The 13,055-nt window shown below is 41.3% G+C and overlaps 1 protein-coding gene across 1 annotated transcript; it reads left to right on the top strand.

The window, feature by feature from the left end:
- The first annotated feature begins 224 nt into the window (after nucleotides 1-224).
- LOC133976053 (glucagon-like peptide 2 receptor) lies at nucleotides 225-12,194 on the top strand. Its single transcript, XM_062414138.1, has 13 exons — nucleotides 225-763; nucleotides 3,517-3,610; nucleotides 3,703-3,807; nucleotides 5,068-5,189; nucleotides 5,916-6,022; nucleotides 6,502-6,658; nucleotides 6,804-6,963; nucleotides 7,437-7,497; nucleotides 7,592-7,658; nucleotides 8,545-8,633; nucleotides 8,995-9,133; nucleotides 9,222-9,263; nucleotides 10,269-12,194. Exons 1-13 carry the CDS (start codon nucleotides 680-682, stop codon nucleotides 10,635-10,637), a joined length of 1,596 nt encoding a protein of 531 aa, XP_062270122.1. The 5' UTR covers nucleotides 225-679; the 3' UTR covers nucleotides 10,638-12,194.
- Nucleotides 12,195-13,055: the final 861 nt, after the last annotated feature.

Raw genomic sequence — 13,055 nt, 5'->3', positions numbered from 1 at the left:
TATTTGTGATTTTGTGTGCTCACAAGGGCTGTTTGTACATAAGTGTCATTTGCCTGCAGAAACAAAGTTAGTCCAGTTATGTAGGCAGCTCTCCCCAGGGCCTTATCTTGATTGGTTAGGGGAGGACGGGGTGGGAGAGGCGATCTGTCGTTGACGATCCACATGCGCTCTCAGTTGCACTGTGTCTATAGGGAGCGCACACACCTCCTTCGCAGCCTCACAGGTCCTACTGGAAAGGGGAACTGGTACTGCAGATGACTGGTGGACTTCAACTAGGATAACCCCTTGAAATCAAATCAGTCATTGGGAAGTAACTATTTGGTCAAATCTCAGTTAATTGACAGAGAACCCTTAAGTAGCTCGGAATCCTGGGAGATAGTTGGGACCGATCCAAGAGGATTTTCAGGAACCAGAAGGAAAGTTGGGGAAACTGAAGTTTCCCAGCTACATCAAGCATCACAAGCGGGAGAAGAACTTCCTCTGGTCTTGAGAATCATCCATTAAGTTCTGACAAAGCCTTTCTGGAGCTAACTGAGAGGAGGTTAAGTTTCGGTCAGCTAAACGTGGCGAGTGGATGAGAGGCGCTAAAGAGAGGATGAGGCCTGGTGAGTCCATGCAGGGCTGAGGAATGAGGGAGGAAACCAGCTGAGAATTGCTTTCGATGTAAACACGTAGCACCATGCCAACCCTGCTGCCAAGCTGGCACAAGAGGACCTGGACCGCACTCCTGCTCGCACTCGTCCTTGTTATCTTCAGCCACCAGGTAAATTAATACTGAACACAAATGTTAGACCTTTTTAGTTTGCCAGCGTTTAGTTTTTGCATTACAGAGCAAACTGGTTGTTAAAGCTGGATCAATGTTAAAATCCCTTTAATCTTTGGATTTCTATTGAGAATATTGTGAAGAAAACACGTTTTCTTGATTTGTTGTATGAGGCACAGCTTAATGGGAAGTTCAAATGAATCACAGCAACAAAAAAAAAAACTGCCCTAATTGACCGTGGAGAAATACAAATATATGTTGAAAATGTTTTAATATCTGAAGGCTTTTTTCCTATAACATTTGGTGTACAGCAAGTCCCACTGCTTATATGCCTTTTCTGCAGTCTCTACTTCTGATATCTCTGTTTTAAAACACCAGTTAAGTGACATATTGAAAAAAATCATTTTAGGAAACCAAATGAGGAGGGATGTTAATTCTTCTCAAGGGACAGGCAAAAAACGCTGAGAACCACTTCAATTATGAAAGAAATATGTTCAGGGAGCCCTGAATAGTTTATTTTTTTGCAAATTCACTTTCATCTTCAACATCATAATACATGCAAATATTCAGGAAGTTAAGATCTTGCTGCTGGATCTAGGGCAGGTTTATTTCCTTGGGAAAAAACAAAGAGAGAGAAGGTTGACATCGACTCTTGTCTTCCCTTCACCGGTGATGCCCCTCTGGACGGGGTCGGGCCTCATTGAAGTGAAACGTCGTCTGTCAGGCAGCTCACATGAAATATCTGTGCGGCTCAGGTGGCAGGCGAACTGTCAGGCGGACGATACAACAAATCCGGTGGGGTTTGCAGAATTCAGCTGCTTTTCCCGCTGTGGCATGAAGATGGGAAATCTACTGTCGTCGCCCCTGCCATGGAAAGATAAATGAGGCAAAGTGGCAGCTGTGGTCCTCAGCTTCCTTCTCAAATTAAGGAAATGCAAATGTGTCTCACTAATGACAGCAAATTAGACTAAATCCCTAATTTATAACCGATCACTAATAGGATGGCTGTCAAATACAATATTCTCGAGTTCAGGGGCACAAACACGCATAATGTTTATGTGAATAAACAGAGAGTGGTGTGTTTGCATTGCTGCAGGCATGACACTAATGCAGAAAGCCCCGGCTGCTAAACGACCTGCATCAATTACAGATTACACACAGGTGATCATGTTTCCACAGTAACACAACACGGTGCTTAATAAATACTCCCACCAAGTGGGTAGATACAAACACTGCACAACTCTTCACAGACTGCACATACGGGGAAATGTGCTGCTGAGCAAACACACTGTTACACACTCTTCTCTACAAGCAGTGTGATTAAAATCAATTATTTTGTTTATGTCGTTGACTTAATTGTATGTAGATGAGATGGTCCATCTTGAGTCATACGTTGTGTTGATAGCACAGTGCTCGCTTATCTGAATGCACCACATGCAATTAAGTTTGTTTAATTTTTGTTTAAATGAACTCATTCAATTCAATTCAGTTTTATTTGTAAAGCACCAAAATATACTTTACATAGAAATGTCCAGAGCTTGTAATATTATAGAGAAACTCAGTGGTTCCCATGATGAGAAGAATGGGCAGTGGAGAGAAAAAAAGCAGCTTCCTTCGAACCGGGAGAGACCTCCAATAGACGACTCGTGGGGTTGTGGGGTTGTGGGGTGGGGGGGCCATGTTAATATAAAGATGGACGATGCCTCTCCATTTCCACTACAAAAATGAAGCCAAAACAGTCTGGACACGAGTGATTCTGTCTTGAGCCAGAGACGCCATTCGGAGCTAAAACTGTGTCCCAATTCAGGTGCTGTCTCGTCTGTGGAAATACATATATATAAACTGTGGATATGGCCCATAGACGAGACGATTTAGTCTAAAGGAGGATCCTTCATTTTCCTTTATTTGTGACTGTCGCTTAGCAACAGAGCTACATTTTTAATGCCCGTTGTTTTTATGGTAGCTGCTCGGTTGAGTTGTAGGATGATATTCAATGTTTGGTAGTCTTGTCGCTCGGTGAAATCTTTTCCTTTTCGAAAATGGTTTGTCACTGAAGTGCAATGAATCCTGGGATAGGTCGGCCCCAAGAAGGATCAATCCATATGAGCCTTTGTTTCTCTGGAATGGAAGGACACATTTGTTTGACGCATTTGGAGGAGCCTTCAAAATGGGCTAAATGAGCCCCTAAATGGAGAAACGGCTAATGTCTGCGCAGTAATAATCACTGTATGGTAACAGTTTTGAGGGCAATTATCACAAAAGATAAATCAATCGTGATCAGCTGTCGATTATGTTTTTAGTTTTTACTTTTCTTTCTTTGCTGTCAAAGCAACTTTTAAACTCTGTTTTTAATATTATTTCAACCCCTTTTTAATGTATTAGAAATAACTAAGTAAAACCAAATTTATCAGAACCCAGTCTACACAGCTGATGTCGGGTGCGTCCGTCATCATCCGTGTAGACCTCAGCAAATCAGCCAAATGAAATTAGACAGTCTGGTCTGCTTATTGCATCCCCAGCCTGTCCCGCCTTTACAGCCGTCTCCAATGGGATGGACAAAACAATTCTTTGGTTGATTAAAAACATTAAAAGACAGCTTAATATGTTTGACAGCACCAAAGTGCTAACATGCATTTTAGAAAGGGAACTATATGAATCAAACGACGACTTGATAGATAGATGGATAGATTTATTTACTTTGGATTTACTTATAATTCTTCATCATAACTATTCTTTTGGAATCCACATGGAAGGTGACTGGCTCGGTGCTTGAAAGTCTCATCGCTAAACGAACTGAGTACTGGGAAAACTGCAACAGAACCCTGGTGCACTCAACCCCGAGAACAGGTGAGCTATTATTATCTTTTATTCACGTCTGCCTAGCTCTACATGTACAGACCTTCATGAGATCCTCTGACTTTTCTTTGATTTTATTACAGGAAATTACTGTAATGGAACATTTGACACGTTTGTCTGTTGGCCTCATTCATCTCCAGGGAATGTGTCGGTTCCCTGTCCATCTTACCTGCCATGGATAAGTGAGGGTAATGTTAGGTCACACATTCAAGATTTCACCGTAACTTTGACCTTATTACATGAATGACCCTTTGTGCTCCTCAGCCTTACTTTGTCACCGCATTCATTCGAGTAAATCACAAGACAGGCTTTAGTCAGGGTGATCAAATTTAGTTTGAACTTTCACGGTCCCCGGAGGATTGATTCCCTAACCCTATATCTTATGACACCACAAGCTTGGCATTAAATACATTTTTAATCTGTGACTTTCATGTTCTCCTTCTACGAACTGTGGTGAAAATGCAAATCAAGAGATATCAAATTTTTAATTTGTGCATCACTTTATGGTCAAATATCCGCCTCAGCTGTGGTTTGTGTTTAAGTTGCAAAATTAGGAAGGAAACAGTAGCTTCGTACCTTAAACTATTTCAGGTTGGGGTTTTAAAACTGTTGGAATTAGAGTTAAAGGAAATTATGACGTATAAACACCATAATCTGATAAATGTTTTATTCTAAATAATGTCAATACATATATTATTTAATAATAATAAATCTAACTTTAGAGCATTTATATTATCAAGGTTACCAAGAGCTTCACAAAATCAATGGAAGAAATAAGAGGTCTTCAATTGAGTTCAATTGATATATTCAATTCCAATCATATTATATTATATATAGATATGTAATATTGGTGTCAATGCAAACTAGAAAAACTCACTGAGAAAGACTAGACACAACTTCACCTTACTGGTTTCCTGTGGTCGTTTCACAGTATTTATTATTTGATTCATTAATCTGCACTGTAACAGTTCTTTGTGACCAGCTGATACTTTGGAACAATTTTACTTTGTCCTCTTGAAGCGGTTTCACAAACTCTTTCACAGAATCAGGTTTCAACTTCTTAAATAGCATTTCACTCATCACAAAATCAACCATGTAACATTGTCTCTGTCAGAACGTCGTCTTGTGAAATCAGCTTCTCCTGCACTGAACCCCTTCCGAAGTAACGGTACGGACAGCGCTACGATATGCTGTGCTTTTCCTGTCAAACCCCATTCACACACAGCCATCAGGGACAATTTGGGGTTCAGCGTCTTTCCCAAGGACACTTCAGATTAAAGACTGGAGTAGCCGGGGATCGAACCACCGTTCGCAGTGGATGTCCCTGTCTATCTCCTGAGTTATACAAATAAAAACCTAGCACAGGTGAAAAGGACTTCCTCCCCAGCCACAGTCAGTCACCTTATCCTCTGCATATGCATATAAATGTGTCTTTCAATTACCTGCAGATGGCTCCAGGAGGGCACACAGAGAGTGTTTAGAAAATGGAAAATGGCGACAGAGGGAGAATTCCTCTGAACCCTGGAGAGATGACACAGAGTGTCAGGAGGACCAGTTCTTTAAGGACAAGGTGAGGAAGGTGTGGAATTCAGTTCTATCTAAATCCACTAACATCTTTTTTTTTGGTCTACAATGAGATTGGATATAATTTGCATTCGTTCCCGGGCCAAATGACTTGACAGGTTTTTATCGACTCAGGCCTCGATCATCAGTAACGAAAACGAGACACCCGGGTGAATGCGCTTTTCTAAATGCTGATACTGCACCTTTGCTGGTGCGATGTTGTGATGCTAACTTAACATCTTAAATAACCGTGAAGGTTTGTGTACTTTATTTTAAATGTTGTAAACTTAGCTACAATGCAAGTGCAAGATGAAACCCTGTTAAGACAGCGAGGAGAGAGAACTTCGTTTGGGATTTCCACCATGACTCACTGCATGGGGAAAAAAAGAAAGGCATACTCAATGGGCTTTTATAGCAGGTATATGCACATACATTTTGGTGTAAAAAAGAAATACGTTTTGGAGCTGGAAGCCAGGACTTATAAGGAGTGTTAGATATCTAATATCCATTCTACAATGTGTTTTTTCTAGACATCTGTCCCATAACGTCTGTCTTTATTCAAAAGATCTGAAGAGACGTTGTGATCCCTCGTTTCATTTAGTTGGGTGTGTGTGTGTGCGTGTGTGTGTGTGTGTGTGTGTGTGTGTGTGTGTGTGTGTGTGTGTGTGTGTGTGTGTGTGTGTGTGTGTGTGTGTGTGTGTGTGTGTGTTTGTGTGTGTGTGTGTGTGTCCAGGAGGATGAAATGCTTCGCCAGACAGCCCTCAGGCTCATCTCTGTTATTGGCTATTCCCTGTCCCTGACCTCCCTCACACTGGCCACTCTCCTGATGGGCATGCTGAGGTCAGTAGTCAAATGGTTTTGAAAGAGTTTCCTTATTACAATTTTGGTCTCATTTTCATTGCTTTGAATGGTGAGGGTTATGATCTGGGACGACTGAAGGCGTCGGTCCAGACAAGTCGGGATAAGAAACTCGAGCAGTAAAATGATTATACATTTATGAAGGAAACTTTGTGTCACTTGTGAAATTGCAAGTTCATTCTTACAGTCAATCACTGGGGTATGAGACAATATACTAGCTTTAAAAACACAGTGCCTTAGGAGCAAAAGGCAGCACAGAGGGATAGCTACAAATCAGTGCAGAAGATCAACAATAATATATGACTTTTTAAAACCTAAGAGACATTTCCATGTAGATGCATATAGAGTTTCTCAATCGTTCGTCAATCGGCTTCCTGTCATGACACATGGCCTCAGTAATGCTTTTAAAGTTGACCAGGATCAATACCTCCCTCCATCTGCTCCCGTATCTGCTTTAACAGGAAGCTCCACTGCACCAGGAACTACATCCACATGAATCTGTTTGTGTCGTTCATCCTGAGAGCCGTGGCTGTCATCTCCAAGGAAATCGTGTTATACATCATGTATTCCAACCTGCCCAAGGACGACCCCGGGTGGAAGTCCTACTCAAGCTCTGCAGTAAATAAATCAATACTTGTTATCATTATTAGTAGATACTTATGAACAGTGCTTTAGTAATAGTCATGGTATTATAACTAATACACCCCTTATACTCAGCCGAATGTATCACAGGACTGATTAATCCCTGTGTGTTGCTCAACAGACAGCGTTTATGTGCAAATTTTCCAAAGTGTGCATGGAATACTTTGTGGCCTGTAACTACTTCTGGCTACTGGTGGAGGCCGTCTTCCTCCACACGCTCCTCTTCACCGCCGTGCTGACCAAGAGACGCCTGCTGAAGAAGTACATGATGCTGGGATGGGGTACGCTGTGAATGGATATTGATATGTATGTGTATGTGCTTGTGCATTCATGTTTAAATGTATATTTTTAGTTTTTTCTTAGCAGTCTAGAAATTGAAAATCTGATTAAAATACTATTTACAAGTAAGAGGCCGAATTTCTATGTATATTCAACTGAAATTGAAGAATATGCATAAATTAAATTACATATGTTGAATGTACGAAAAAAGAAAATGACAGCACATTTTCAAGACTATGAAGACCCCTAGTGGTAGTAAGCAAAAAGCTGCAGAGGCAAGTCATACCATCCACCAGTCCAATCCTGGAAAAGCAAAGTGAGTCGGCTGAATGCAACATAAATTACAACAAACTTCACTATAATTAACCCAGTTTTCTAGAGACATGTATTATTCAGAGTGTTTTAATCATACAAAATGTCTACACACATATCGCTCAACATGCTGGGTCACATTTATGCTTTTATTACATTTCAGGAACTCCAGTCTTATTCGTGACACCATGGACCGTCGTCAAAATTGTATATGAAAACACAGAGTGAGTAAATCATTACATGTTTCACACTAAACTCATGAATTAATTGAAATGCTCTGTTCATTGCTTGACTGTGGGAACTTCTTTTATTCTCTAGGTGCTGGTCAATCGTGAACCGATGGTTCTGGTGGATAATAAGGGGCCCGATTACTTTGTCAGTGCTCGTAAGTGAAGTCTATCCTTGGAAGCCTTTCCAAGATGTTACAGATCATTCGTTACAGATACATAATGCTGCTCCCAGGGGTTTGTTCTCCTCATGGTACCAGACCTCAGTTGAATGCTACTTTGGTTTCACACTCTGTTAACGGCTCCTGTCTTGTGAGGGCATGTGATATCGAATGGTGAAGCCGTCACAAGCATAACTGACTGCTAATTTCTCGGTTCACAAATACACTGTTCCTCTCAGATACAGGTTTTCAATGATCATTTAAACCCATTTGACTTTAAAGGGATAGTTCACAGAAAATGTTTAATTCACTCAGTATCAGCTCCCCACTATGCCGATGGAGGTGTGGGTAGCCAAATCCAATTCAAATTAAGTCAAATCCGGCTCCTTCTGCAGACGTAATAAAACAACAGAATGAACATAACATGGGTCAATACTGCTGGTGTGGTGTCATCCAAGTGTCCCGACATACGAAACCATGGTTTAAGCCTAAATGTCCTCTGGAAGTGGCTAAGCTAGTGGAGGTAAAAAACACTTTTTAAATAATCTAGTTTCAAGTCGAGTATGAATATCTGGTCGTCGACAAAATGCCTCCATGCTGCTCGTGTGGTGTTATCCAATGTGCGGACGCCCGAATTTTGTTTTTTTTCTGTTATTTTATTATGTCTGAAGAAGGAGCCGCCATTCACTTCAATTTGGCTGTAACAAAGTTTTCCCCTTAAACTCCAGAAGTGTTTTGTGGACTCAAACACTTCACCCACCCCTTCATAGGCATAGTGGTGAGTAGATGAGGAGTTTAGTTTCATTTTCCAGTGAACCACCCTTTAAGTCACCAGTTGTTTTTGGAGACATTTCCTTTAACATTCCTTCGATGTTTGTTTCAGGTGATCTTCTTCATATTCATCAAGATCCTGATGCTGCTGCTGTCCAAGCTGAAGGCGGATCAGGTGAAATTTACAGACTACAGATACAGGTACTTCCCCATGTGTTCCCTTGACTCACTAGTGTAACTTTGTCCAAGTCCAAATGTCAGGAAACAAGTGCCGAGAGCTATCCCCTAAGTGTTGTACTTTAACGGTACAGTACGTTTCAGTTTTAACATTTAAATGTTAAGAACTCCAATGTACAGCAGAATTTTAAATGCCAGTGCTATAAACTCGGGCCCCTTCACCATAAATGTCACCACGGGAGGGAAGGTTATGCATGCATTTACAAAAACCCTGCGCTCCCTCATTGTCCTTTTCTCTGCAAATACTGTGCAAGATTTATAGCCTTTTCTAGCTCCCTGTGTTTTCCATTAAGAAAAGAAAAATTGTTTTGTTTATGCCCGTCAGCTTGGCAAGAGCAACACTGGTCCTGATTCCTCTGCTCGGAGTCCATGAAGTGGTCTTTACAGTGCTGATAGATGAATGTGTGGAGGGCAACAGTCGCTACGCCAGGAACTTCCTCAACCTCACCCTCAGCTCTTTCCAGGTTACAGATTTAAAGTCAATAACATACCTGACAAGAGTTTGTTTGTGGTCTTTCAACCTCTCATTTGTAATGTCTGACCTTTTTTAAGGGTTTCTTGGTTGCTGTGCTGTACTGTTTTGCTAATGGAGAGGTAAGTGTCTTCTGGGATTTTTAATGGATGAACCTTGCAGTGTCCGAATTGTGTAAATGAAGCTTAGAAACAAGCCGAAGAAGTCTTGTGTTTTCACAAGACTTCGAAGCTGCACTAATCAGAATGTGTGACCATGGGTAAAAGCTTCACAGTGGCAAACCCATAGAGAATTACCAGCCATTACTGACAATAGCCTTAGTTCTAAACAGGCCCTGTTACCTTATTGTTTTGGTTTCAGCTCAGAAACTCCCCTCACATTAACCTTGTTCCCAGCGGCAGCAGCAAGATGTTGTTTTATGTCACATAATCTTCTTACACTGCTCGTCCTGCACTTAATGGCAGACAGAGAATGCCACATCCCAGTGAACCCATTGGAGCTTTAAGCCACTAAAGAACAGTCGGCGAAAAGCAAAAAAATGCGAAAAGGACAGTGAATATTGGACTTATATTCATCAGATTGCTTGAAACACTTAAAATTCACTGTGATTTTGCTTAATTTTCGCTGAAGTGTGACGAGATATTTGTTTGCTGAAGTGTTCAGCATTATAACTTTCAAAAATGTGTACAGTACACCATAAAACTGCAGAAAAATACATGTAAAATTAAGGAAAATGTTGTCGAGGTGACCATATTGTGATTCCTGACATATGAATAGCAGCATAGTAGAGACGACATGCTCCTTATGTCAATATACCGTATTTTAATATATAGGGCCCATACTAGAGTACAGAAAAACAACAAATATAGTACAATGTAGATGATAAGACATGAGTGAATACAAAACTATGATATTTTTTACAAAATTTCTCCCAATAGATCCCTTTCACCTAAATCTTACACACTGCATCTTAAAGTTTTCTGATCTGACGCTCACTATTGTCCAAGAAACAATCTGGAAACCAGAGCTTTGTTGATTAAGATTGGTGACATCATTTTTCCTGATGGCCAGCTTGCTCCCTATGAAATTGGAACTAAATACAATTCTCATCTCTTATTTGTACTTAGGTCCAAGCTGAGCTGAAGAAGCGCTGGCAGCTTTTCCTGTTCACCAACCCCTTCCAGGTCAGGGGCTGTTTTAGGGGCGCACCTCTTAAGCACCTGTGGAAGTGCACTCGAGGGCACCGCCCCCCCTGCGCCAGGCAGAATGACTCTTGCAATGAGAGTGGCACTTACCCAACTCACCCGCACCTGCATCAGGTGGCTGTACATGGAGGATGTGGAGTGCTTGGATTAGGAGAGGTTAAAGGTCAGGGGCTGAAGGACTGTAACGTGACAGGGCTTGACCTTCTCACCAGGAAGAGCCTGTCTAGTAGTGATGGGGAGATGACGCTCGGAGAGACCTTGGAGGAAATTCTGGAGGAGAGCGAGTTCTGATCCCTGTTAGCCACCTGGTACTTAAATTACCTGGATCGTTGGGTACTTTGCAGACGTAACTCAGTGACGTATACGTACATAAGACATTGTTGAGGGTGCAGAGAGCTGCATCCCGAGGAAAATCTGAAACAACCTATTAAAATGCAGCCTCAGGTCCCGTGGTTGACGAAACTTTCAGGACCCACATCCATTTGGCCAGCGCCCAGCACCAGGAAGTGTTAAGTGTTTGGACAGAAGTTAACCAAATACAATTTGAAAAACAACTTCTATTGAACGTTCACAGGAGCATTGTAAGAGTAAAATATTATTATGTAATTAAATTATGTTTAACATTTTTATACAGGCTTTTTCACCACAGGATGATGGAGGGGACGGTGCCCCAGCGCTCCGTATTAACCAGCCACCACTGGTCATACCAGAAACCTCATGTAGCACAGCAGGCGCGCTGCGAACTCCCTGTGTTATCCACAAATGGGACGCAACTGTCACGTGCTGCACACACACAGGGCCTGATCCAGCGTTACAGTAGTTTGCTCATCAAAGCTGGTTGTACATTATAGGTTAGTGCAGATTTACTCGCCTCAAGTGACTGACTGAGATACATTTGGAGTGAAATAGTTTTTGTTTGAAAAGTTGATGTGACCAAGCCTCAAGGCCTCTTGGTCTGGGTGCAAATGCAAAATGTGTAGTCCATCGAAACTCTAGTCGGATAAATGTGAACGATATCATTGCTTTTTCAATGTGATGTATTTCTAGTTTGTTGATTAGATGGGACAAATTTCATGTGTAGATACACACTTCACAGTGGAACTGAAGGTGGAAGAGGGGGGAGGCCTCTGGCGAGGAGGTCAACAGGGTCAATCTGGCCGTGCATTCTTCTGAAACGACATGGAATTCTCTGAAACATCATGTAATTTACTGAGGTCCCAGACCTAGGAATGTTGGGAATTTAATTAGTAATGTGAATGTGAGAGAGTGTGAGATAATGTGGTGAGTGAGTGTCTTTATAAAATATATTTGATCAGATAACAAACTGATAATTTAGACGAAAAGAAAGTTCAGGCATATACCACTATAAATAATGTTATCATATATTTTCGCTACCATCCATGTCAATCATCTACAGGAGCTTTATTCATAGGTTACAAACCAATATCCTTGATTACTCTACAGTTACAGCATAACATACAATAATTCTCATTTCAGGTAAATCATGTTCACTTTTGATATCTGTAAGTGCACAGTGAATCTCCTATTATACAAATGCTTTTGCAGTTTCAGTGTTTTTCATAGATTTGTGTTTTATTTATAAAATGAAAATCTGATGTCAGGCCAGTTATAAGTATCCATATCTGGAACGTCTGGATTGAAATGTGCATATAAATACAATGTATTTGTTGTCTGCATGTAAATAATGAGGCTCTATGTGCAGCAAGTTTAAAAAAAAGGCTTTACATGATATTATGAGGCTTTAAATGTATCAAAGAGATTATTGTACTATCACATGATTTGCACATGTAGTCTCACGGCAATGGATGTGCCCAAATAAAACTATGGTTCAACTGTTCGGATCATCTCCTTATTCTGCTTCTTCATCAAGAAGTTGAATAAACAGGTGAACAAATCTTTGTGAAGCAGCGGTGGTGCAGCTTCAGGGTTTCTTTACTGAGTCCTGCTGGTGTTAACATGGTAAAGCTCAATTACTACCAGTCACTTTCATAGTTTCTAAAAGAAAGCACAAACCAGCATAAAGCAAACAGCCCGTTCCAAACAGGTAGAGGGAAAACACTGCACCAATAGGAAACGTAACAAGAGAGCAACTTGTCTCTCTCTCTTCTATTTTTGGGATCAGGTGACTCATCTGTACCCATGAAACTCTACGGTAGTGAACAATCCTCTCTCTAAGAGGGCAGGACAAGATGTGAAGGATGCATCTCTTACTTGTGCAGGATTTGGAAGAGGGATATCGGGTCTAACCACCGAGACGTATTGCTCATATGTCTGCAAACTAGAGCCAGCTCCTAATTGCATTGCTTTCAGCACAAAATCCAATTTCCACCATGTTTTATATGGTGACGCTCCAACAGCAGCCAGAGCCCACAGCTCTCTGCCCTGTAACTCCCAGTAACACCCCAGTAACTCCAGATTGCTCCTCGTAGCCATATCTTCCCATGTTTTCAATCATGACGATTGATTGTGCCCCATGACCAACGACCACCGTGTTGGCTATAAATTCTGACGTCGCTTCAGCGTGCTGGGAGCGTCACTCTCCTAAGCACACGATACATTTCTTCCAGGACCACATTGAACATAGTTTGATGCATGATCAAATAGCAGCGGAATTAAATCTGATAAAATGGCCCCCTGTTCATTCGAGCAGGGATGTGTGTGAGCAGGGAAGAGATAAAAACAGAGAAG

This window comes from Platichthys flesus, chromosome 20, assembly GCF_949316205.1.
Source record: "Platichthys flesus chromosome 20, fPlaFle2.1, whole genome shotgun sequence".
In the NCBI taxonomy this organism is placed as follows: domain Eukaryota; kingdom Metazoa; phylum Chordata; class Actinopteri; order Pleuronectiformes; family Pleuronectidae; genus Platichthys; species Platichthys flesus.
The sequence above is the reverse complement of the archived record's forward strand: the minus strand, read 5'-3'. Positions and strand labels throughout refer to the sequence as shown.

Coding starts and splice junctions, on each gene's coding strand:
- LOC133976053 (XM_062414138.1), top strand. CDS start 680: ATGCCAACCCTGCTGCCAAGCTGGCACAAGAGGACCTGGACCGCACTC. Junction 7,659..8,544: donor CGATTACTTTGTCAGTGCTC/GTAAGTGAAGTC, acceptor TGTTTGTTTCAG/GTGATCTTCTTCATATTCAT. Junction 9,134..9,221: donor TCACCCTCAGCTCTTTCCAG/GTTACAGATTTA, acceptor ACCTTTTTTAAG/GGTTTCTTGGTTGCTGTGCT.